The sequence below is a fragment of the Aethina tumida genome, chromosome 7, assembly GCF_024364675.1.
Source record: "Aethina tumida isolate Nest 87 chromosome 7, icAetTumi1.1, whole genome shotgun sequence".
Lineage (NCBI taxonomy): Eukaryota > Metazoa > Arthropoda > Insecta > Coleoptera > Nitidulidae > Aethina > Aethina tumida.
Window position 1 is genome coordinate 7,551,676 of NC_065441.1, and position 26,166 is coordinate 7,577,841.

At 31.2% G+C, this 26,166-nt stretch overlaps 1 protein-coding gene and 7 non-coding genes across 8 annotated transcripts in view; 4 read left to right on the top strand and 4 right to left on the bottom strand.

Moving 5' to 3' along the window:
- Nucleotides 1-5,487: 5,487 nt before the first annotated feature.
- On the top strand, nt 5,488-5,560 carry Trnav-aac (transfer RNA valine (anticodon AAC)). The gene has a single exon. It is a non-coding gene; the product is annotated as a tRNA-Val (tRNA).
- Nucleotides 5,561-10,929: 5,369 nt separating this feature from the next.
- On the bottom strand, nt 10,930-11,047 carry Trnal-caa (transfer RNA leucine (anticodon CAA)). The gene is made up of 2 exons: nt 11,010-11,047; nt 10,930-10,974 (listed from the first exon to the last, which is right to left on the bottom strand). It is a non-coding gene; the product is annotated as a tRNA-Leu (tRNA).
- A 1,125-nt stretch (nt 11,048-12,172) lies between these two features.
- Trnav-aac (transfer RNA valine (anticodon AAC)) lies at nt 12,173-12,463 on the top strand. The gene is made up of 2 exons: nt 12,173-12,209; nt 12,428-12,463. It is a non-coding gene; the product is annotated as a tRNA-Val (tRNA).
- A 52-nt stretch (nt 12,464-12,515) lies between these two features.
- Trnal-caa (transfer RNA leucine (anticodon CAA)) lies at nt 12,516-12,635 on the bottom strand. The gene is made up of 2 exons: nt 12,598-12,635; nt 12,516-12,560 (listed from the first exon to the last, which is right to left on the bottom strand). It is a non-coding gene; the product is annotated as a tRNA-Leu (tRNA).
- A 346-nt stretch (nt 12,636-12,981) lies between these two features.
- On the top strand, nt 12,982-13,054 carry Trnav-aac (transfer RNA valine (anticodon AAC)). The gene has a single exon. It is a non-coding gene; the product is annotated as a tRNA-Val (tRNA).
- Nucleotides 13,055-13,105: 51 nt separating this feature from the next.
- Nucleotides 13,106-13,225, bottom strand: Trnal-caa (transfer RNA leucine (anticodon CAA)). Its single transcript has 2 exons — nt 13,188-13,225; nt 13,106-13,150 (listed from the first exon to the last, which is right to left on the bottom strand). It is a non-coding gene; the product is annotated as a tRNA-Leu (tRNA).
- Nucleotides 13,226-13,571: 346 nt separating this feature from the next.
- Trnav-aac (transfer RNA valine (anticodon AAC)) lies at nt 13,572-13,644 on the top strand. Its single transcript has one exon. It is a non-coding gene; the product is annotated as a tRNA-Val (tRNA).
- Nucleotides 13,645-19,651: 6,007 nt separating this feature from the next.
- Nucleotides 19,652-26,166, bottom strand: part of LOC109595244 (visual system homeobox 2) — a 90,375-nt gene continuing 83,860 nt past the window's right edge. Inside the window, exons 5-6 of the mRNA XM_049969496.1 lie at nt 25,792-25,966; nt 19,652-21,435 (exon numbers count right to left, since the gene is read on the bottom strand). Of these exons, the coding sequence (XP_049825453.1) occupies nt 21,017-21,435; nt 25,792-25,966 (594 nt within the window). The 3' untranslated portion in view covers nt 19,652-21,016. The remainder of the gene's footprint in view (nt 21,436-25,791; nt 25,967-26,166) is intronic.

Here is a 26,166-nt window from a genome sequence, read left to right on the forward strand (position 1 = left end):
TAACATTTTTAATTATATTAATTAAATTAATGTAATATAGAACATAATATGTACGTGTAAGTATGTCTACCTACAAAATCTAATTATTATTTGTATCTTCGAAATATTTGATACTATAAGTAAACTTAATTTTAAAATAGGCATTTATTTATCTTACATTTTTGTATATATAAATAAAAATTATTTAGACGTATCTATTTTTAAATTTGCTAGCTTAATTATTTATATTCGAAAGAAAATCCATAAAAGAAATTGATTTTAAAAAGTTCGTATTCATGAAATGGAATTAAATTATAATAATTTTACAGGTATACTGGCTCGCAATACAATCGCATACTATACGCTTAAAAAATCAATACTACAATTTTAACATTATTTATTATATATGTTGTTACTCAAACTAGCACCAAGATATATTAAAAAGAATTAAGTACAAATTTATAATAAAACAATGAATATGGTTGTATGTGATTTTAATGAAAGATTACAATATTAAGTTCACAAAAATAATGTACAAACGAATGTTTTACATAGTTATAACGTGTTTAAAACAATTCAACGAACTTCACTCAAAAAGTTACAGTATACAAGCGAGTGTGTTGCCAAATTTAGATTCAGCTATTTTATGTAAAATATGTTTGTTTTGCAATAAATTTACTTTTAGGTTAACTTTATAATTTCTTATACTATTATTATTTTTTTGGTACTAAATTGAAATAATATTTTATTTACTTTTAAATAGATATATGTACTTATTTGGTTAGAAGTATGAAAGTAAATATTTGTAAATGTAAATTAATTAAAATTATTGTTTCTATTTAAAAAATGGAATGGAAAAAGAAGGGTGGCTAATGAGACCCTTACTAGTAGATGTAAAAAACTTAGTTTTATATCCATTATAATTATATTTCTTGTTCTAATAAAATTTTGTGGAAAATTGAACGACATTACAGAAGATTCCAAATTTTTCAGATATTATGGTATCTAGAAGCTTCAGATGTTGCTGAATTTGATAAATTTAAACATGTATGTTACCAACTTTTAATTATATACAAATAAATATGTTTCCTATATATAAAATCAAAAATATATGATAGGAAAAGTTAAAAATGTAATGTGCAACAAATTATAAAATGTGAAAATAAATTCAATTCAGTACCATCAAAAATACTACATATTTTTTGGGGGAGACTCGTTTAAGTTTTATCTCTTACCACCCACGTTTTGTCCAATTGGTAAATGAGATTAAATGTTCTGATAATTTCTATATATACTAAAAAAATTTACGACAAAATATCAGAAAAATAGTAACAGTTTATTATTATGAGAAAAAAACTATACAATTACAATAATTTATTATACATTCAATTTAATAATTAAACTTCACTATTTTGTAAGAACAGTACATTCACATATTCAAGTACATTTCATAATATCACTAATATTAAAAAATAACAAATTTTATATAAGTATATTTTATTAATTGTTTTTAAATAGTTGAAATGACTGAAGGGTAATTTTTAAGGGATAACACGTGTACCCAACAAAATGGTGAATGCGCTTTTTAAATTCATTTTCATAAAATAAATATAATAAATAAAATAAATACAATAAAATTTATCTAGATAGTGTATGCAGATTATTTTATGTAAAATGTCGAAAATTATGTTATTTTACGACTAATGTTTAAAATTGTATGCTTTTGTAGTATGTCTAGTGTTTCCGACATATGGCATAGCTTCTTTGTATCAATAAAATATTTTTTAGTTTTTTATGTACAATTTGAAACGTTATCTGGTTTACATTATATTTATAATATAACTTAAATGTTAATATAGATTATATTATATTTTTCAAAAGATTTTATATCTTTTGGGCTATTTTAGAACAAGCAGAGAATCTCCAGGGTACCTAAAGAATTAATAAAAATATTATGAAAAATTTCTGTTGTTTTTTGTCCACTTTTGTAAAGCATATTTTTTTTTTAATTAGTTAGAAAATGACTTTCGAAAAACTTCATAATTATCACAAAAAATTACTAGTAATGCCCTTCTATCCTTGTAGTGTTCGACTGTATATAATATTGTAATATAAAAGATTTTTAAATCTTACACTTTTGTTAGTCATGAAATTAAATGAATGAATATTGTTGTACCTTTCAAAATGTCATAACATTGTTTTTTATTTCGTCATAATAAAAATCTAACTTTAAATAAGTTTTTGACATTTAAATTATATACAATATTTAGTTATTCATTTTGTCTTATCAAATTAGTTTTTATTTGATATGATGAAACTGCACATATTTCGTGTGTAATATTAATGAAATTAGTAAATTTTAATACAAATTTTGAATTTATTTATATTTTGTAGTATATTATTTCATGCAAATGCTTTTAAACATAACATTTAAAGGAATCCTATACGAATTTTTTTATTAATTTGCAAAATATTATCTTAAATTTACCTAAAATATTAATAACAAAAAAGTTATAGAATTTAATTTGTACATAGAGATTAACGAGACAATTTTATATTTACATGAAGTTTTTAAAATGCTTAACAAATCAAAATTATATTTTTAAATTGAATGTACCATATATCGTACCATGATTATTCAAGTAATCGCATATTCAATACCAGTAATTTACAATTTATTTGAAATTTTATAAAACATTTGTAAATTATTATTCCAGTTATCATATAACAAAAATTGGAAGTGAAAATATTTTTTATATGTAGTTTAAGGAAGTAAGTTACCGTTAATCATGAACCGTTCTTTTTTTCTGGAGTCGTAAAGTATGCGAAATAAATGAGAATAAAAATGTTACTTTGACCTGCTACGTTCTACGTTCTTCTGAAACACCCTGCATATACGAAATTAAGTGAGCCAAAGAATCCAGGTAAAATTCTCCAACTTTTGTACGAAAATATTTTCCTTTTACACAGGTAAACAACTAGTTACAGAATAATACTTTAACAAGAATTATTCTTGTGACACCAGAATGTAGTACGCTATCTACAAAATTTAACCCTCCCGTTTACAGAAGATTCCAATAATGTGTGATATTAGGCTTTATTCCAAATTTTACGAAAATACGTAACTTTTGTTTTACTTTAGCTGCAAAAAAGCCTCAAAATCACCCTGTATTATTTATTACTTAAATAATTATTTAGCTAAATACCATTTTAAAATTATATAAAACAGTATTGATTTAACAGATATAGGAAAAGTCACATGCATTATAAAATATTCATGGGAATAAATTGTAAGATATCTATGCAACCACATAGATATGATGAAACTGCACATATTTGCTATGTAATATTAATGAAATTAGTAAATTTTATCACAAATTTTGAATTTATTTGTATTTAGTGGTATATTATTTCATGCAAATGCTTTTAAACATTTAAAGAAATTCTATACGTATTATTTTTATTAATTTACAAAATATTATCTTAAATTTACCAAAAAAGTTATAGAATTTAATCTGTACATATAGATTAGCGACACAATTTTATATTTACATGAAGTTTTCAAAATGCTTAACGAATCAAAATTATATTTTTAAATTGATGCAACCACATAGATATCTAATTAAAAGCAATACAAAATCGTGTTTATGTTAAGTAAATGTTAATAGGTTGGTGGAGGAACAGTTAATTGAATAAAAAAAGTATTTAAATTTTTGTTGATAACTTTTGTTTTTAGTTTTTAAGAATTCTATAATATGTGATATATGGTAATTTGTCTCTCATTCAATTCAACATATATCATTTCGTGAGGGCAAATTGCAAATCAGCTTCTACGACTTTCAATAGTATAGTTATAATCGTTGTAATTTAAAATTTCTGTATTCTTTCAATTTTCCTTATTTTAGCAATATTATTTTTCTTATAAAAAACTTTACCCTAACCTAAACTTCTTTAAGAAGTTTAAGAATAGACTTGGTATTAAATTTTACTTGTTATATGTGTTTACTAGACTATTATTTTTTAAATACGTTTATGTGGGAAATTCTTACTTTGTTGTACATTGCCTGAAGTTTACTCTATAATTTTCATACTACACAATATAAGTGAACTAACTGTATTTTCTAAATAGGATTTTAATAAATTAATACTTGTTATGTTTCATTCAGTTTTGTGTAAATGAAGTCGACAATATCTGTTATTACTAAATATGATGAATGTGCTTGAGATTTTACTCTTCAATTTTTATTAAAATAAATGAAATAAAAAATACTTTTAATATTAATTATCTACCTCAAAAATGAAAATTAAAAAAACACTCAATTTGGTTTAATATGCTACTTTTATGCTTATTTTACTACTTTATATACAAGGATAAACAGAAAACTAAATTAACTATTGAGTTTATTATATATTACTGTAATTCCTACTCGAATGATCGAAAAATACACTTTCAAAAATAATAAATGCATATAAAATGCATATTTATTGTTGTTATATTTTCTGAATGCTTATTATTCAGGTTAACATTCAATAAATATATAATTATTGATATATATTATGAATAATAAATAGTGATAAACAACTTAGTATTTGTGTTAAAATAAGTCTCATAAGCATATTGATCTAATTGATATTTTCGCTAAGATGACACAATTTGTCCTTATGTAACAATATAAATTTAGTATGTTGAAAACACTATTTACACTGAAATAATTTGTTATGTGTGGTTTATTGTTGTTGATGCTATAAATAAGTAATGTTATACTCCATAATTTTGATAAGTGATTTATTTTAAATAAACCATAATATAACAAAGTACTTCGTTTCATTTGAAACAAATGAAAAAAAAAAATAAGTATTAACAAGAGTTACAATACAAATGAGATGTTGAAGTGTGCAAAATGAAGTTCTAATAGATCTTGATAGTCAATTTTAAATAATTATTTTATATGTTATGAGTAGTTCAGGTGAAGAAATGAAATTTTCAATTACCAATAAGTAAATTTGAAACTCTACTTACTTCCTTCTCCGTTTATTTATCAAATTTTGGTCTGTTCAACATATTTTTATTATTACCAAATAAAACTATTCCATGTGAAATTTAAATTAGCAAAAATATTTGTAGTATAAAATATCCTATCAATAATTTAATTGTGTTTAAAGTTTAATCAATAACAACTCTTTTTTATATTGGCGTAATTTAGTTACTTTTATAATAAAGTTTCATTAATACAGAGCTGGCTTGCCGTTCACTTTGCATGTTGCTTTATATAATATAATAATTTGTGAGGACACCGTTATTTAGGTGAATGGCCCAAAAGAGAAAAAAATATATGATTTTCTCATTTTCAATGTCTTAACTTTACCTTAAAAATGCTTTCACTGTGTTTAAATTTTTGCTATAAACTAGTAATATAATCAATCAATGATTGATATGTGTCCACCATGGTGTAAATGAGTTGGATATTGGTGCGTGTGCTTTGGTCTCACAGATAAATCCAATAAGATGTTTCCGTGGTGTAGTGGTTATCACATCCGCCTAACACGCGGAAGGTCCCCGGTTCGATCCCGGGCGGAAACATTACTCTTTTTCTCCTAAAATAATCCTTCTAGTTTTAAGACATTTATTTTTCTTTACTTACAATTATTTAATTTATTTTTTTTCATCGAAAAAGCTTAATTTAAAAAAAATATTAGAAAATGTAGACTAGCGTATAAATTAAATCAGCTAAAACGATACATACGAGGAAGAACTTTCCAGGTGAGAATCGGCGGGGAATTGTTTAAAACACAAAATATTTTGGCTGGATTTCCACAGGAAACAGTGCTTACACCAAAACCTTTACACAGCTCGTCCTTCAGCTCTCAAGTCGCTACCCAGCATATTAAAATCCACCTGGGCATGCTCACTCTGTTCTTTGAGAGATGAAAAATCAAAATAAATCCAGAAAAGACAGAAATGATCAACTTTTCCAAAAAATACACCAACACAAGGATAGTATCCCCACCTACTATAGAAACCACTATCCCATGGAAAAATTTGGTGAAATACCTCGACACCTATCTTGATAATCGACTGACCTTCAGACCCCACATCGATAAAATCAGAGATATTTGGTGCAACCAAACCACTTTACCCTCTAATCTTAGCATCTTAGCAAACAACCCCTTGAGTAGAGACAACAAAATTAACATGTACACAACAGGTTTTCGACCCATCATGACATATGCCATGCCAATGACCACAAAACAAAATGCTAAGAATGGCGATCAGCGTAAACCGAAGTGCCAGAATCGACACATACACGACACAACCATCATACCACACATATATGATTATATCATCCAAAACGTGAATAAATTCTACGAAAAACAAATACACCATACACAACAGAAATCACAAACACAAACCTCTCTACTATAAACTCCCAATTTTTCACAAACCACCATGATCATAAAATCACCCACTAAATCACACACCAACAACACAAAATCTCCCTCAAAAATACCTCAATGTGTTTCTACAGACACACATTCCAAATTCCATTGTCTCAACCATATTGGAAACAAAATGCCCTCATATATACTTCGCTCATGTAAGGGTGGCCTGGGAGCCATGTTATTGGCCAAACCAACCTGGTGGACAACTCCGGACTTCACTCGGTAACCTACCTCTCTAACAACGGAGCCTACGACGCAAAGTGCCCGCAGGAGACTTGAGTTAGATGAAGCAATGATATTGTATTTTATCTGAAGACCAATAAAGTTTATTTTACTTTTAGTTTTTAGTTTAGTTTTACTTACAATTGTTTAATCTTTATTAATTTAATAATTAATTTTAATATTTAATTTAATATTTAATTTAATATTTAATTTTCTTTTCATCAAGGAAGCTTAATTTAAAAAATATTAGAAAATGTTTAATATATATTATACTGTCAATAATATAGGCCAGGAAACATCAGAATATTATATTAAATTTTAATGTTCATTTTTATTTAATGGTAACTGTAAATGTATAATATATGACACAATCTTAATTCATTTTATCAATGATAACATTAATCTTTAATGTATTACACTTAATGAAAAACAAATAATAATGTATAAAACTTTTTGATTCATTCTTCTTAAATATAAAATAAATGTCAATATAATTTTGAACATTTACTGTTCGTATGTATGATTTACATTATAAAGAAAAAAGTTAATACTTAATAAGTAAGTAATTGATGTAAATGATCGGAAATAGTTAATTACAGAATGTTATTACCATTTATCTATGTCGTTACATAAATAGACGTATATAGGTTGACCTAATATATTACTTTTAAGTAGAATATTTTGTTTTTTCAGTAGCATTATAAAATTTGTTATGTTTTTAATTTTAAATTAAAATATTTGAATGATCTGTGTTTAAATAAAGAAATGATCAATGTCCAACAATTTGATTATTATAATATGTTTACGCCCAATATGTTATTAAATATTTTTTCAGTTAGTTATAATAATAATTAGAGTATTACTTCAACCACCCAGGACATGTTTTTTATTTAATTTTCAAAGTATCAAGAAAACTGTATTAATAGTTAATATAATTGAATTATTGTTGTTCAACCCGGTTCGGTATTGTTTTACCTTCAAAATCCACTTTTATGTGAACAAGTCTTTATTGAAAAAATATATATAGTATATGTATATAGTATACTTTCTAAAATGTTAAATATTGTAGTCATAACTTTTTTATTTAATGTAAAGTATTAAAACAATATGAGTTTACTATTGTTGTTTTATTTAGTGTTACAAAATCTAATCTATTATTCTTCTCTTATTCTACAAAATGTCACACTTTGTATAATAATTTATTAGGAGCATCCTTTCTTCAATATATCAAAGCAAATTTATGTTTAATATACCCATAGCTATCTCTTCTTGTTTCTCTTTGTCATGGTAACACTGAATTATAATTTTTCTGAGAGTTTAAGACTATTTCGCCGGCCTACTGTTTTTTAATTAGGTTTCCTCTAATTGATCTAGAAGATATTACAACTTAAAAAACTGCTAATAATGAATTTTTTAACTATGTTGTTTTTTTCCGCTTTCTAAGAACAAATTGTCTCATTATTAATAACAACAATATTTACATTGAGTCTTGATTATTTTTTGTACACAACTAGTAGAATCAAAGGAATGAAATTTAAACTAAAATCAAAACCATTTTATATTAATTGCACAATAATGCGTCAAATAAAATAAGTCTTTTCGTTATCACACGAATCACAAGATATTAACCGAAAATTAAAAATAATATTATTTCTTAATACTTAACAGCGTGTTATTTTTAGATGCTGAACATTTATATCGATTAACACTATATTATTTTCAGTAGTATAGTCTTCAGGACTATTTATAACAGTGTTCTTTGAAGGCTCACAGTTAAGTTTGTAGTTAAGCAATATTCGCGAAACACCAATACTGTATTATTGTATGTTTATGTAATATAGTTGACTTTCTTTATTTATGTTGTGATATAGACAAAAATTGAATTCCAGCATAGAGTAGAGATGCATCGAAGTAAAAATATAAATTTGATGATGATATTTTTAATATTTATTGTTTAAAATAAAAAAATATGTAAAAGGTCACTAAATATTTCTTCTCGCCGTTGTTTTACGAAAATTTTAATTGATCAGGATGGACCCCCTTCATTCCTAAAAAAGTTTCCTCCGTACCTCCCTACAGACTAGTGGAGGTAAGAAGCTAACTTCTAACAATTCCATTTCTTTCCAGAAACATTCCTTCAGTAAAAGCATTTACTGTCTCTATCGTGCATGATTACTTTCTGAAGTTTCAAAGGGATGAAACACTTTTCAATCTGTTTGTTGCTCTTCATGTATGTCTTCCTACCCAAATAAGTCTTTTTTTGTTGTTCCTATTGGTCAAGACTCGTCGAAGTAAATACTTTGGGATGTAGGTTTGTAACCAGAAAAAATCTGACACCACATAAGGAAAGATTCTTGACACCCTTGGTGAAATATTCTATCTGACCTATGTTTGCTTTGGTGGTGCAGAATCTTCATGAACGGTCAATGAAAATTAATTAAACAAAATCTTTTGTTTTAACTTTCAAAGTCAGCAAGACTTTTGTAAAGATTAAGGTTACATTGAAATATTTCCATTGTTTCTACCAATAAAATTATTAATGATTATTAATTTTTAATTTCACTACTTTTTGCTTTATAAAACCTGAATGAATAATCATATGGTATAATATACCATGTTTTATAATAAATCTGATAAGTATTTAATTAAAATGTAATACTAGAATTGAAATGTCATAGAAAGCTACATCGTAAGTAGATTTGTGTCGAATATAAACTTGGCCAAATTCCAACTGGCATTTTCAAACGTACCATAATGTTATTTATTCGAAGTTATATTTCATCGATCGATTGAACGAAACGTTTTAAAACAGATTACTCTATTATCTCAATAAGGGTGTTAAGGAAAATTGTTTATTTTCAAACCCACGATTAGAAAAAAATCAAATATGTATTGTGTTCGGTGACTTTAATGCTGGTATAGGGAAATTAGCATTCTACTTTATGAATTGGGGTGGTCTTTAATGAATATATATTCCGGTTGGTTGGTTATTACAGTGAGCTAGCTACCTTTTTAACAAATGTGTTTCACTTGTAAATATAAATTTCAAAATACTTGACGTCATTCAAGGCCATAACATTGTTATACGATTAATAATCTACATAGACACTGTAGTCTCAAAATAAACTTCATTTTAACTAAATTACAACTTCTTTTGTAAAACTAAATAGAGTTTTAACAAATTTTGTTTTACATTATCTTGTATTTAGTTTTTCATAGGCTCCTAATAATTAACCTCTCTTGAAAAATATAAATTTCTGAAATACAATTTAGCATTTACAATAGAGTTCATAATTATAGCAACTTATTAAAATATAAAAATATAAGGTATACTACTTAAATTGAATAACACACCTATATTTTTTATTTTTATTATTATATTATTATGTGTCTACTATGAACTCGCCAATCTTTATTATTTAATTTTTATTGCACAAAATTATAGCAGCTTTTTACTTTATGGTTTTTCATCACTCACTGTAAATTTAAATAGCGGCCTTTTATTTATTATAATTGTTCCAATGGACATTGTTGGAAAAATTATAATTCGATGTTACCTAGACCAAGAGCAATGAGAAGTGATGGCTAAGATTTTACGACTAATTAAGTATATCGTTTCCTGAATTATTTCTCGGAGTTCGAATAATTTGAAAGAAAATCGATAACTGTATAATTCAAAAAATGTCCAATTTTGACTTGCTTAGGATCACACTGGATCACAGTACAGTGGGGACGAGTAGTTTTTAGTGACGGGTCTAAATTTAATTTATTAAAAGAGTATAGTTTCGTTTATGTTAAAAATCCTACAGGGGAAAAACCTGCACAAAAAGTTGTGATACCCACAGTGAAACATGGTGGCGGTTCAATTATGCTATAGAAATGCTTCAATTCTTCTGGTGTAGGTCTCCTTGATTTATGCAAGAGATATATTAAACAATTTGTGTACCAATCCAAAATTGGGACGGATTGGTTAAAAGATCAAAGCATCAAAGCATGTCTTGTCATGTCCACTCCAATCTCCAGACATCCATAATATAGATCACATTTATAAATAAATTTGGTAAAAATGTTACAAATTTAAATTAACTCGTTACAGCAATTCTAGAAGTTTCAAGGAATATAGACTGATTTTATTCAAATCAACTTATTTCGACGAAAGAAATTGATTCATGGATTTTCAGACTATTAATTCCGTCAACGTACTTTCGAAAACTGAGAAGTTTTATGAAAAAAACTAATGAACGTTTCGTCGTGTCAAATAATTTGAATAAAATCTGAAAAAAATAATGTCAGAAGTGGGATTCGAACCCACGCCCACAGAGTGGACCAGAACGCTCATCGAACCTGTGTAAGCAGGCAAGGTAAACCTTGAGTCTGGCGCCTTAGACCGCTCGGCCATCCTGACATATATATTAAACCCCCAATAATAAGTAATTAAATGACACAATTTCCTTATCATTACTTTATTAACAAATTAATTATAATTATAAATATACTAATTTTAATATCGATTGATAATAATAAGTTACGATTATAAATTTGTTGAACTGTTATGATTTAATGGGCTCTATTACCAAATATACTTTTTATTAAAAATATATTTTTTGTAAAAAAAATTTCCAATGAATCAATAAAGTGATGGAGTAATCTAGTTCACAGTATTTCAACTTCAGATGAACCTAAAATGATTTTCCAACATACAGATCATTTGCTATGTACATCATACAAGGTTGAATGAAATTGGTCTTAGAGCCAAAAGACGTGTTCGACACCCCCGTTAAATATTGAGCATCTTGCAGGTACTGAAAGATATAATTGTTTAACAGATGAACCTAAGTACATATTATATCACTCCGATGGCGGGAGACACTATGAGCATAACATGACTCCAGTTGTTGCTTTTAGAGGTGGTTCTGTATCAATATGGGGTGGAATTGGTTATACAATCAACTGTTATTTTATTTATTCAAAAATCTTGACCAGATTTCTTTTTTGTAGACGACTGCAATCCAATTGAATACCTGTGGGACCATCTTCACAGACAACTTTATGCACGAAATCATCAGTCTCAACATTTGTATTCCCAAAGAATTTGATGACATTAATTTTATTGTGGGTTTAAAAGTTCTGTTGTCAATATAATTTTATTTACTTTATGTAGAAGATTGGATTATTTATAAGAATTTATTTTGATAATATATTTGTGGCAATATTGGTATTTCGATTTTTGAAATAATTCAAATTATTATTATTATTAGTTCTGCAGTGTAATATGAGAATAACTGAATTGTTTATAGTTATACTCAATTTCTTATAAGAATCTAATTAAGTGTGCTTGTAGAAAATGATTTTTCTGAATTTGTCAATGTTGGTTTGAAAAATTTACAGATTGTCAGAAACTGAATATTATCCATTATTTAAATATATCTGTTTCTTTTATAAAGTGATATTTGTAAGTTAACTATAATTTAACAAATAAATCCTGAAGAATAAACCTGCGCAGAAATGCAGTCACAATTACAAATAAGTTGTTTCCGTGGTGTAGTGGTTATCACATCCGCCTAACACGTTGCTGACGCTCGGAAATGCCACGACACCGGCAATTGGCCGTGCCAATCTCCAAGAAGGTGGACAACCCCGGACTCCATTCGGTAACCCACCCCCACAAGAACGGAGCCTACTATATATAGTGCCCACAGGAGTCTCGAGCTGTACGAGCCAACGATGTGTATTTTAACAAAAAGACAAATAAAATATATTTTAGTTTTTTTTAGTTTTTTTAACACGCGGAAGGTCCCCGGTTCGATCCCGGGCGGAAACATCACTTTTTTCACTTTGCATCAAATAGTTACATTAAAAAACACAAAAATTGATGTCAGAAGTGGGATTCGAACCCACGCCCACAGAGTGGACCAGAACGCTCATACAACCTATTTAAATTTAGGCAAGGTATACCTTGAGTCTGGCGCCTTAGACCGCTCGGCCATCCTGACATATGTTAGTCAAATTTTGACCTCACAATTGTGGCAAAAAATAAAGAAATTTTAAAAGAAGTTAACAAACATTATTATCTAATATTTATTGTTAATAATACTAAATGATTACCATTTAAATACTTTATTTCGTTTATTATACATTGTGTTACATGTCAATGTTGGTTTGAAGGATTTACAGATTTGTTAGTAACTCAGAATTCTTGGAAATAGAATATTGTCCATTATTTAAATAATCTGTTTCTTTGATAAACTGATGTTGATTTTTATAAGTTAACTATAATTTAACAAATAAATCCTGAAGAATAAACCTGCGCAGAAATGCAGTCGCAATTATAAATAAGTTGTTTCCGTGGTGTAGTGGTTATCACATCCGCCTAACACGCGGAAGGTCCCCGGTTCGATCCCGGGCGGAAACATTACTTTTTTCACTTTGCATCAAATAGTGATATTAAAAAACATAAAAATGATGTCAGAAGTGGGATTCGAACCCACGCCCACAGAGTGGACCAGAACGCTCATACAACCTATTTAAATTTAGGCAAGGTATACCTTGAGTCTGGCGCCTTAGACCGCTCGGCCATCCTGACATATGTTAGTCAAATTTTGACCTCACAATTGTTGCAAAAAATAAAGAAATTTTAAAAGAAGTTAACAAACATTATTATCTAACATTTATTGTTAATAATACTAAATGATTACCATTTAAATACTTTATTTCGTTTATTATACATTGTGTTACATGTCAATGTTGGTTTGAAGGATTTACAGATTTGTTAGTAACTCAGAATTCTTGGAAATAGAATATTGTCCATTATTTAAATAATCTGTTTCTTTGATAAACTGATGTTGATTTTTATAAGTTAACTATAATTTAACAAATAAATCCTGAAGAATAAACCTGCGCAGAAATGCAGTCGCAATTATAAATAAGTTGTTTCCGTGGTGTAGTGGTTATCACATCCGCCTAACACGCGGAAGGTCCCCGGTTCGATCCCGGGCGGAAACATTACTTTTTTCACTTTGCATCAAATAGTGATATTAAAAAACATAAAAATGATGTCAGAAGTGGGATTCGAACCCACGCCCACAGAGTGGACCAGAACGCTCATACAACCTATTTAAATTTAGGCAAGGTATACCTTGAGTCTGGCGCTAAACTAAACTAAACTAAAATATATTTTATTTGTCTTTTTGTTAAAATACACATCATTGGCTCGTACAGCTCGAGACTCCTGTGGGCACTATATATAGTAGGCTCCGTTCTTGTGGGGGTGGGTTACCGAATGGAGTCCGGGGTTGTCCACCTTCTTGGAGATTGGCACGGCCAATTGCCGGTGTCGTGGCATCTCCGAGCGTCAGCAACGATGTTGAAAGCAAAATGGGTCCAAGGCCCCCCTCACATGGTCGTTGCATTTCTGGGGGCATTTTGTCTCAATATGATTTAGATAATGGAACCTGTAGATGAAATTAGCGGAAACTGTTGCTGGATGGCCAGCTTTGCAATTTAGTGCGCTCGGGAAAAACTTAGTCAAAAAACCCGTTGAAGCATTTTTGGGGGAGGTTTCGCGTTGTTCGGATAATGTTTTATGGTTTAGTGGGCGTCTTTACGTTTTGCGTTTTAAGTGGAAAGTTTTGAGTGCGCGGCAGACATTATGGTGGGAGTTTGTGAAAAATTGGAAGTTTATGGTAGAGGGGTTTGTGTCTGTGATTAGGGTCAATGTTGTGGATTCTGACGTCAGCCATGTGTTTTGTGAGTATCGAGTGGTGTATTTGTTTTTCGTAGAATTTATTAGCCTCTTGGATGATGTAATCCTGTACATATGGCACTCCAGTTGTGTCGTGTATGTGTCGGGTTCTGCTTCTCTGGGGTGCGCTGATTGCCATTCTCAGTATTTTGTTTTGCAGTCGTTGTAGTATGTTAATGGCGGTTATTGAGGCTCCACACCAGATGGGGCATGCGTATGTCATGATGGGTCGGAGGATTGTGGTGTATAAGTTAATTTTGTTATCTCTACTCATGGGGCTGTTTGCAGAGATTAGGGGATATAGTGGCTTGATTGCACCAAATATCTTTGGTCTAATTTTGTCTATATGAGGTCTAAAGGTCAGCCGATTGTCCAGATAGGTGCCTAAGTATTTCACGACTTTTTTGCATGGAATGATGGTTCCGTCTATAGTGGGTGGAGATACTATCCTTGTGTTAGTGTATTTTTTTGTAAAGTTGATCAATTCTGTTTTTTCAGGATTTATTTTAATTTTCCATCTCTCAAAAAAACGCAGTGAGCATGCCCAGATGGATTTTAATCTGTTGGGTGGCGACCTGTGAGCTAAAGGACGAGCTGTAGATGGCAGTGTCATCAGCGTATAGTGCCAAGTTAGTGTGGGAAAACTTAGGGATGTCGGAGGTATAGAAGTTGTAGAGTTTTGGTGCGAGCACCGTTCCCTGTGGTACTCCTGCCGAAGTGTTTCGTGTTTCGGATAATTCCCCGCTGATTTTTACCTGGAAGGTCCTTCCTCGCAGATACGAGTCGATTAGTTTGACCAGACATTTAGGCAGTTTTAGCTGGTCCAGTTTATACACTAGTCCATCCAACCATACGGTATCGAAGGCTTTCTGCATATCTAAAAAGAGTGCAACTGTGTTTCTCCCGAAGTTCCAGTGCTTCTTAGTGTGTTCAGCAATTCGCGCCACCTGCAGGACTGTGCCATGTTTGGGGCGGAATCCGAACTGCTCGTGTGGTGTTATGTGTAGGTGTGAGTCGGCTGTTTCCAGGCGTCGCAGTATAACTCTTTCGGCTACCTTGGAAATAGAGCTTAGTAGCGATATTGGCCTGTATGAGTTGGGGTTATGTGGCGGTTTACCGGGCTTTAGTACGGGGATAACCACAGCGTGTTTCCATTGTTCTGGGAAGTATTGCAGCCTAATAATACCGTTGATAATATAGGTTAGATGGACCAGTGTCTTCCTTGGTATGTTTTTTAAAAGGATGTATTGGATACCGTCTGGTCCTGGAGCTTTGTTATTTGGCAGCTTTCGCAGAATTTGCTGCACTTCACTCGGCCTTGTGAGTAGTTTAGCAAGTTCATTGTTTTGAATTACCTCTGGTTGAGCTTTGTGTATATTCTGAGCCATTTGCTGTATGTAGTTTTGTTCCGGTGTGAGGTTTGTCGTATCAGTTTTATGAATTTCTGCAAAGTGTGTGGAGATGGCTGTAGCTTTAGATTTGTTGGACATGTGCTCGATGTTGTTGTAGAGGATGGTCGGGTATATAGGACGTTCCCCTTTTAGTTTCTTTACGTATCTCCATAAGGAGCAATCCGTGGCTTGGAGCCTGCCCAGAAGGTCCCGCCACACGTTATTTCTGTGTTGCCCGATTTTATATGTAATTTCGTTTTTGAGCCGGTTCATTATTTGTTTGTCATTGTCGAGTTTGTATTTGTGCCAACGTTTTTTGTGGTAGTTTTTTGTTTTGATAGCTTCTGTTATATCATCTGGAAGATCATCTGCTGGTGGTTTGGTTTTTGTTACCTTAGTAGTTTTGTTCCTGGCTATTTTTAGATTGAGTGTGAATGAATCCACTTCTCTCTTTAGTGATTCCAAATCCGTGATGTGACCTCTTAGGACCGTCAGAGTGTTTAGCTCGTGCCTGTACATGTCCCAGTTCGTTTCTCGGAAACAGAATTTGGTTTGTTGGAGGACATTTGTTCTTTTTTGTTGGATATTAATTAGCACTGGGGCATGGTCGGAGTCTAGTTCATGGAGTACAGTTGGTTCAGTCACTCTGCGTACTCCATTGCTTATGACTAGGTCTATTGTTGATGGAGTGCCCCCGTTATTGGGATAGTGCGTGGCTTCTTCAGGGAAAAGGAGGTCAACGTCCGAGTTGAGTATATAATTGTACAGGGTGGCTCCGTTGGTATTATTTCTGTGGCAGTTCCAGGCTGTGTGGCGAGAGTTAAGGTCCCCTAAGATTATGGTTTTGTTATACTTTTTGCAGAGTTGGTCTATTTGTGGTGTAGAAAAATTGTTGGATGGAGGGTTGTATGCGCACATTATTACGGTTCCGTCGGCTAGTTTGATTGATATATTCTCTATATGACTAGGTATACTATCTATTTTGGAGTGTGGGATGGAGTTTTTAACAAGGATTGCAACTCCTCCGTGTGTGTGGCGGGTGTGACCCGGGTTGTATTGCCTGTCTTCTCTGTAAGTTAGATAGTTTTTAATTTTGAAATTATGTCTGCTGGACAGTTTTGTTTCTGTTATGCAGATTATGTCTATTTTGTGTGTGTGCAGAAAATTAATTAAACATGGTATTTTGTTATTAACACTGTTAGCGTTCCAAGTGCAGATCTTCAGCCTAGATGTCATAGTTGTTTACGTCAAAGATGCAGAATTGTAGGAAAGCCTGGAATCTTTCCTGCTTGGTGCCAGCGTTGGACATTCTTGCGGTTAGGTCGCGGAGAGCTTGCACCATCTCCTTCATGTTAACTGCGTTCTGCAAGTCCCTGGCCACCGAGAACAGAGCTCCCATGTCCTCAGCGCCATCAGTGTCATCCTGTTGGTGCCCAGTTGCTCGTTGGGCGTTGTGTGCGGAGCTGGTAGCTATACTTTTTTGGGCCCTCTGTATCCAAATGTTGCTAGCTGGTGCTGATAGCTTCGGTTTTGGGTTGTTTACTTCGATTGTTGTCCGTTCCAGGGGTGGGTATTCTTGTAGGTTGGTTGGGTTAATTACTCCATTGGTTCCCCTGTTATCGCGTCTGGGCAGGTCAGTTAATGTTTTTGGGCCGGTTAATCGTTGAGCTTTTGGGTTGAATTTGTTGTGTTTACGGCGCTCCTCTAATTGTTGTAGTTTGTATATATATACAGGGCATTTGACACTGTTTGCGGTATGTGCCTCCTGGCAGTTAGCGCATTTGGGGGGTTCTTCCCTCGGCTTGGCACAGGTCTTCGTCTCATGTTGGTTGCCGCACTTCAGACACTTAGGATCCCTATTGCAGTTACTAGTGGCATGGCCCCACAGTTGGCATCGATGACACTGTATAATTTGCTTTTCATTTTTCCTTCTCTCCCAGAAAACTCTGGTGTGAAGGATATATCTGCAAGTTGTGTTCAGCCAATCGCAGGTAACTGTAGAATCTGTGACGACCATGAAAAGTGGTCTTTTCGTGGACCTGAGACGATATACCTGGTGTACTATGATGTCGTGGTTTGTTTTTATGTCATTTACTATGGTGTCTGTGTCTGGCTCACCATCCAGCCCCCTTACTACGAACGCGTGTGTTTTTTCGTTGGTATGGGTGTAAGTGTGGAATGCGACTTTCTCTTTTTGTATTTCGTGTAAGTATAATTTGTATTCGAGGTAGTCGTTGATGTATATGTGGGTATTGTTTTTGGTATATTTGATATTATATCCCTTCTTAATAAAGTCATTCAGTTGTGTTTGTAGTGCTTCGTGTTTTGAGGGTTTCCCATCAAGAACTATTGGCGGCGGGGTGGACTTCTTAGATGATTTTCTTGTGTTTGTCTTAGTTTTGTGGGTTTGCGGGTTGTTCTCAGTTGCACTGTCTTCTGTGTCAGTATAATCGGAGTTTCTATTTTTGTGTTTTTTGGTTATGTCGTGCAAAAGTGGAGACAGTCTTTTTCTTTTGTTGAGTAGTACTCCCGTTTCAATTTCGGGTTTGTTCAGTGATTCTAGTTTCTCAAAACGATTATTCAGCATCAGTTTCTCTTCTATGGCGATGCGCTTTGTCATAATCGTTTTTAATGACGTTGTTTTTCTCGGTTTGAGGAATTTATCATTGATGGTGTTTTCTCTAATTTCAGTTTGCGACGGTTCTAGTGGCTTTGTATGGGTGGTTTCTACTGTTTCAATTGTATCGTAGTCCATAGTAACAGGTGTTTTACTTTTTTGTTCCCCATCGTATTTTGATTTTTGCTTTGGTGGAATTGTTGTGTTGTCATTTATTACTTGTATTTTGTTATTGTTTACATTGTTGATGCGGGATTCCCTAGTTTCTAGTGATCCGTAATTGTTGTGTGTGTTGTTATCGGGGCTGGGACTCGACCTGGTTGCAGGGCGGTGTACCAGAGCCTCAACCTGCATTAGGCACTGGGGTGTGGGTGGTGACATTTGTTTGCTGTTGGAATCCAGACTTGGTTGTACAGATGTGTCAACAGCCTCGGTAGTCACAGATACTGACTCTGAGGAGTTATTCCCCAGGCTTGGGAGGAGGAAGCTTTCTGGTTGGTTGTGTAGGGGCCCTTCAGGGAAAATTTTACTTTTTACCACATTGATAAGGTATTCTCTTTTTGCCACTTGATCCCTCTCATAGTCTGACATATATAGGTCAGACTGGGAAATATTTAATTTTGGGGTTTGTTTGTTTATGTTTGAGCTATCATTCATTTTGCATGGGGACGTGGCGGATGATAAAGATACATTGGTGGACGAAAGTTGGGGGTCGTCTGGTGTTACGCTTTCAGTACAATTGTCTTCCTTACTAAGGGGTGTACTTACGGATTTTGTTTTATTTTTTGAGTAGTATCGTTTTGCTACACCTGTACCTAGGTTTGCGTCATTCCTTCTGCCGCGCCCGGCAATTGTTCGTTTTATTTTGGGCGGCACTATGCAGTCCAACAAAAACACTGAGTGTTCACAGGGGATGAGTCAAGTTTCTCACATCATTAGAACTAAAACTAATTTTAACGGCACACACTAAACTAAAGTAACAATTAACTGAGTCTATTTCTCTATATGTACGTTGAATCTCATTTGGTAGAATTCGACGGTTTTATGCACTTAAAAATCGGTAATTTACAGAGGTCGTCGTTAATGATGTCAACGCTTCCACTGCGCCACTCTGGCGGGAGTCTGGCGCCTTAGACCGCTCGGCCATCCTGACATATGTCAGTCAAATTTTGACCTCACAATTGTGGCAAGAAATCACAAATTTTAAAAAGAGTTAACAAACATTATTATCTAATATTTCTTGTTAATAATACTAAATGATTACCAGTTAAATACTTTATTTCTTTTATTATACATTGTGTTACATGGTATCTGATGCAATACAGAAAATTGCGGTAATACAATATATTACATAAGTACGATATCTACAGTCAGTATTCCTAAGAGCCTAGTCCTAAAATTATGTAACATGTTGCACTTGTACTTATCGTCTAAGAGATGGTATCCCCACGAAGTCTCATTAAGACTGGTCTTGAAGACGAAAATACGAGTAGTTATACGAAATTTTTTACAAATACATAATGGTTGTTCTTAATGGGACTAAGAGAGAATACCATTCTGTACATAAATCCACGAAAAGAAACTAGGGTTTTTTGAGGTGTTCCATTTCAAATCTAACACGACCAAAAAATCCTGATGTTCAGTAGCTGTTGCATTGATTAATAATATAAAATAAGTACCATGAACGTTGTCTTAACCACTACGAGTTGCAAAATAATTTTTGATACTATTCATATAAACATCTAACATGAAGTATGAAATTTGTAATCTGGAAATGTACAGCATTTTACACGAAAATTAATATAAGTAAATAAATGTACATATTTACAAAAATAAAAAACATTTAAACAGGACACATTTAATGCACGTATTATTACTATAAAATGGTGCACAATCTCTTAGGAACACTTATTTTCTTGGTACGTGTCCTATTCAAATCCTATAAACTTCATTAAGTAAATGTAAGTACAAATTAATTGCACAAATAAATAAATAAGTAGTAGTTTATTTTGTACAATTTATATAGTCCAAGTTTTCACTAATATTGCACTACAAAAATAATAAGGAAACTCATATTGTTTTCAGTAAATTCGATTTTTGAGTGTTTCGATGAACCTTTTAAAATTTTGTGTACATGTTTCGTTGTGTTTGTAGACCTCGTAAATTTATTGTTTACATAGAATATTTGTGTAGGCGAACTGAATGTCAAGAGAATTTCTTCAATTACTTAAGGAATTAAATTACATATAATTCAGAATTTATTTATTAATGTCTGAGATTTACAATAAATGACTAGAAAAATAAACGAAGATTATTTTTAATTATAATCATTTTTAGTTAGTTTAGTCTTGTAACTTTGGTGTGCTTTTTGAAGACTTAACGAGTTTTAGCTGGCTCTCTAGACAACTCCCTAGTCTTTAAAAATATTGCATATTTTCAAGAAATTTACGAAAGAAGAAATACTCTTATATTGCATTCAGTAACAACCTCTGAAATTCGCATTGTCATCTAAATCTGCATCAGAAAAAAAAAACCGGTTACACGTGCTAAACAAAACACCAAAAATACAACCCCGGTCCAAACCGAGTCCCGACCGAAAATCACCGTTTAATTATCGTTCTCCTGTCAGAACATGCCCGCCGAGCCGGTATCCGAGCTCACCACCTCCGGATGATGGAGATTGTTTGCGTTGGCGTCACAATTTTGGGGTAGCGGTCTCGCGTGCAGCATCAGATTGTGATTGAGGAGTTTGGCGCTGTGCTCCTGGGCCTTGGCCCTCAGACACGCTATCGAATTGTTCCGGAACGCCTCCGGATCCTCCGGATAGGGAGGCTGGGGCGTCTGACCGTTCTGGATGGGCGGCTGATCCTTGTCCGCGTTCGGAACGTTGACTTGGGGCAAGGGCTGTTGCTGGGTGGGTGGTTGGCTCGATGAGGCGCTCGTGTCGCTCGCCTCCGTCCTCATCGAGGTCGTCTCCTCGTGGTCGCTGTTACCGTCCTGATCTTTGAGCTGTTCGGCGGCTTCTAGTGATTTGCGATGCATTCCTGGAACACGTATAGTTGAAATTATGGAGAACGGAGTTTGGCTTACAATGTGACGGCGTTGATGCTGTTACTTTACGTCAGTTTTTGTTCTTTTCGCGTGTTGCCAAGTTAGATAAGGGAACGTTCATGTTGACCCACTTGTAATACAATAAAGTTAAAAAGCGTTCTAAAAATAACTGGCGACATTTCTGCTTACTAATGCACCTTTGATGTTATAAAATTTATTATCGAAACAAGTATTATTAATAACAACTGTTCAATGTCCACAAAATCAATACCAACATACATATTTTATTAGCCTTATTAACCAATATTAATTCAATACTAAATTATTATCGTTTGAAACAATGGCCACGCCTCTGAAACAACGTCAAAAGTGGCTTGGAGAAAGGTAGTAAAATATAAGTATAAATTTATTTATAAAGCAAATAAATTAATGTGTATTATCTATGCGGCACAACGTAGTATGTTGTACGAGTATAGCTGTACACAACGGAGAATCATAAATTAGAAAGTCTGTGTAAAATAAACGCAAAGCTTCGCCAAGGATGGAATAGAGGCCAGACAAGGACGGAATTTAATAAATGTGTCGCACTGTGGAGCGATAATTTCTGATGTCAAGATATAATCTGTATTGTTTATTGCCTTTAAAATTCAAGTTTCGATAAATTTTGTTAATTTTTTAGGGTGAAAGGTAAAATATAGACATAATTTCTTCTTATTTGTGAGGAAATTTTGTGAAATTGTACATAAAGAGAAATATTTCTGTTAAATTAATGTATTAAATAACCATTTTCAGTAGTTCATACATAAGAACAATTAAATATTATTAATATTAATATATTTTATTACTTCTACATTTTATTAAACCACAAAATGTTCAAGGAAATTTCCAAAACATATTTTAAGTAAAAAATTGTTTTGATAAACCTAACAGATAATAACTATTACTACTAATTAATTTTATGATAAGAACAGAGTCAAGATTTCTTAAAACTTTTTCAGTTCAATAATTCTGTAAGAATGAATAACTATTTTTAATTAATAACGTAATTTATGGAATTCTTGTGAATTTCAGAATTTAAAATCATTTGAAAGAAAGAAAATAATAACCAAAAAATTAAATAGATACATTTCTAAAGCTTTGTCATTTCTTGACTTTAATATATAATAATATATTAAATCCTTATAAAATAACAGACATAAAATTTAAAATATAGAAATACTGTTTTACTTTGTTATACATACTTTGTTAATAAAAAATATATAAAAAAGAATATATTAAAAAAAATTATAGGAATATAAAAATATTTCATATATTTATTATATTTTTATTTTGAGGCTTTTATTGTCATTTCTTGATGAATTATTATATATTAAATCCTTATAAACTAATTGACATATAATTTAAGAAATAAAAAATAAAATAGTTTTATTAAAATATCATTTAGTTTTAGCTAAAATGAAAATTATAAATATGTATAAATAATTAAATATATACTTATTAAACATTTCTAAAGCTTTTATTGTCATTTCTTGACCAATTATTATATATTAAATCCTCATAAACTAATTGACTTATAATTTTAAAGATTTGTTTTACTTCGTTACATATACTTGTTTAACAAAAATATATGAAAGAGAATTCTCACAATTTAAGACATAGAAAATAAAATAGTTTTATTAAAGTATCACAGTTGTTGCAAATATTTAATAATATTATATTTGTAACATTCTAATTCAGAATAAACTGAATTAATTATCAAAATACGATTTTATAATTTTAATTTTAAATTGAAACATTATTTATTTTAAGTCACAATATGTCAATAAATCCTGATTAATTACATCCATTTACAAATTTTATTTTGTATTTTTGAGTGCATTATATATTTTTGTATTCAGTTCCAACAACAAAACCTAAATATATAATTATTTTGCTTCCGTGTTGACACAGTTAAAAAAATTAACTCAGGATATTTTGACTATTCAGTATGTTTCATACAAATTAATTTATCATTTTCAGTGTATTTATTGCCTTTAAAATTCAAGTTTCGATAAATTTTGTTAATTTTTTAGGGTGAAAGGTAAAATATAGACATAATTTCTTCAAATTAATTTATCATTTTCAGTGTATCCCAAGAAAATTTTAATTGTGATGGAACAGTTATGATACAAAGAATGTGCCCAATTTCTACTGGTCTCTTAAAAACAACATGACAAGAGGGGGTGTATTTTGTGAGAGTTCTAGAAAAATCTTGACCCCTTAAGCTGCAGAATAGAGTAAAAGTATAACTGTAATTTAAGTTAGGAACATATTTTGAAACTATAAAAGAACGATTACTGAAGCTGATTATAAAAAACGTAAAAACTACCATTTTTTCAGTACATCTGTACAGTGTACGATCAGTTGTGAGTGAACTAATTGCTTCCACATAGTTACTGATTAATTACATTTAAGTTTTATTTTTAAATAGAGCAAAGCGACTTTCTTTTTGTATTTCCATCCAATAAAAATGTAATGATAACGTGCACCCTTTTTTAAAACGACTGAAATCCCGTTCGTTTACGATTCCCACGGTGCACGTGTCGAAAAGGTGCTACGAAACCAGCGAGGTCTACGAAACCGAACCATCGCAACTCAATCCGTATCCGTAGACCCGATTACGTAATTCCACACAGAAGTGAATCTACGCGCCATCTATCACGCGAACAATGTACTCGGGAATTTTGAACGGGATGTTTCTAGTTTTATTTTATTTATGGCTGGAAGCGCTCGCTGCGACAGCCTGACACGGATTTTCCATTGTGAACTGAACAGATACGGACTGTGTAAACAACGTTTAATGACCGTTTGATTTTGTTTGTGTATTTTCTCTGTTTTCTCCATTTTTTTCAAGATAACGTCCAGTGAACGCTGCTTACTTGGATAAAGTAAATGTTTTGATTATAAATATAACTGGGTTACATAAATTAACTGTATTGTTTATACAAATCATATAGAAAATTACTGAAACTGGAAATTGTCATTTTTATTAAATTTATAAGGAACATTTATTTTAAATTATTATTGTGAATAGATAGACAGATACATATTTTATAATTTATTCTTATTACAAAAATGTTTCTGAAGATTATATTTAATTATGAATAATGATTTACATTATACATTATGAATTATGATTTACATTATAATAAAAATAGCATTCATTAATTATAGTCAGCATAAAATTCTTACAGAATATATTTAATTATTTCATGAAAATAAAATATATTTTAATATATTTATATGCAAATCAGATATTTTATTACTTTGCTTGTTCATGTTACATTAAAAATACAATATTTATTTCATATTTAATAATATTTTATCAATTATATAATTGTAAATATGTATAGTGGTGGCCATAATTATAGCAACTTATTAAAATATATATTTATATATATTTCTTTTTTCTGTTATTGTTGGGTTTATTATGTAAATAGTCAATCGAATTTTATTATTTAAAAAATAGCGTAATTATTACCTATTTTTTTCTATGGACAAAATTATAGTAAACTTTTTACTTTCTGGTCCTTCATTGCTCTCTGTGAATTTAAATCAATTATTTATTACTGGTCATCTTTTTGTTATAATCAATTAATCATTGGTGAAAGTAAATCTGTAATATTAAATAATATTAAAAAATTTAGAGAAACTGACCTTCGAAAAACTTAATAATAATGTCAAAAAAGAACAAAATCTTATTGTTAACTGAAACTAAAGCCAACCTGGAGGAAATGGGAGTTACTGGAATAGTTCAAAACCTACGAGAAGATAGTTAGTCAACACAGAATAATGGGCACAAATAATTTTAGTAATTAGACTAAATTTAATTTGCAAAAAATGATGGTTTTGTTATAGTTCAACATGATTCAGGGACAAAACTACACAAATAATTTGTCAAACCAATTAATATTTTAGCCATATGAAAATTGCTATAATAATGACCTCTGCTGTATACACGATTATAATAAGTATAAGAATATTTTTAAAAAATTTTATTAATTAATTTTGGTGCATATTCTTTAAATAATTCACATTAAAACGTTTTAAAGTATTATTATTATTTGTTAAACATAAAATAGCTTCAAAAATATTAAATATTTTAAGTTGATACAAAATCAGATTAAATTTTTACCCACTAGCAAACATAAAGCAACAATTATCATCGGAAACATGAAAATTTCTTTCGACACAATGAAAATGCAACGGAAACACCCTCAAATCAACTGTTTAGCATTTCACAATACGGTACGAAAAGAGTTTTCAAAATTCCCCTGGTATCTCGTTTAAAAAAGACATACAGTCATTACCTAACAGCCAAGGTGCCACACATTCGTTTTCCTTCGCGCTCTTCAGTATCGTCTCAGGAAGTGGCAACGAATGCCGTACCATCGCCCCGTACAGCCCGTACTCCGCCATTATCGTACTCCTGCCCCAGCACTTCTCCGTCTTTCGCCATTTCGCCCTCCTGTTCTGGAACCACACCTGCAACACAACAATTAAACAATTTAAAGTAAAGGTATATAAACTATTCTAGTTTTTAGTGAACAAGTACAAACTATGTTCAAAAATCTTTTTTTAGAACTAAAAGTATATAAAATATTTTTCTTCTTTGTGAGTCTCAATTATTAAGTAATTAACAACATATTTGAGTTGTAAAACCACACTGTTCCAAGGAATTAATC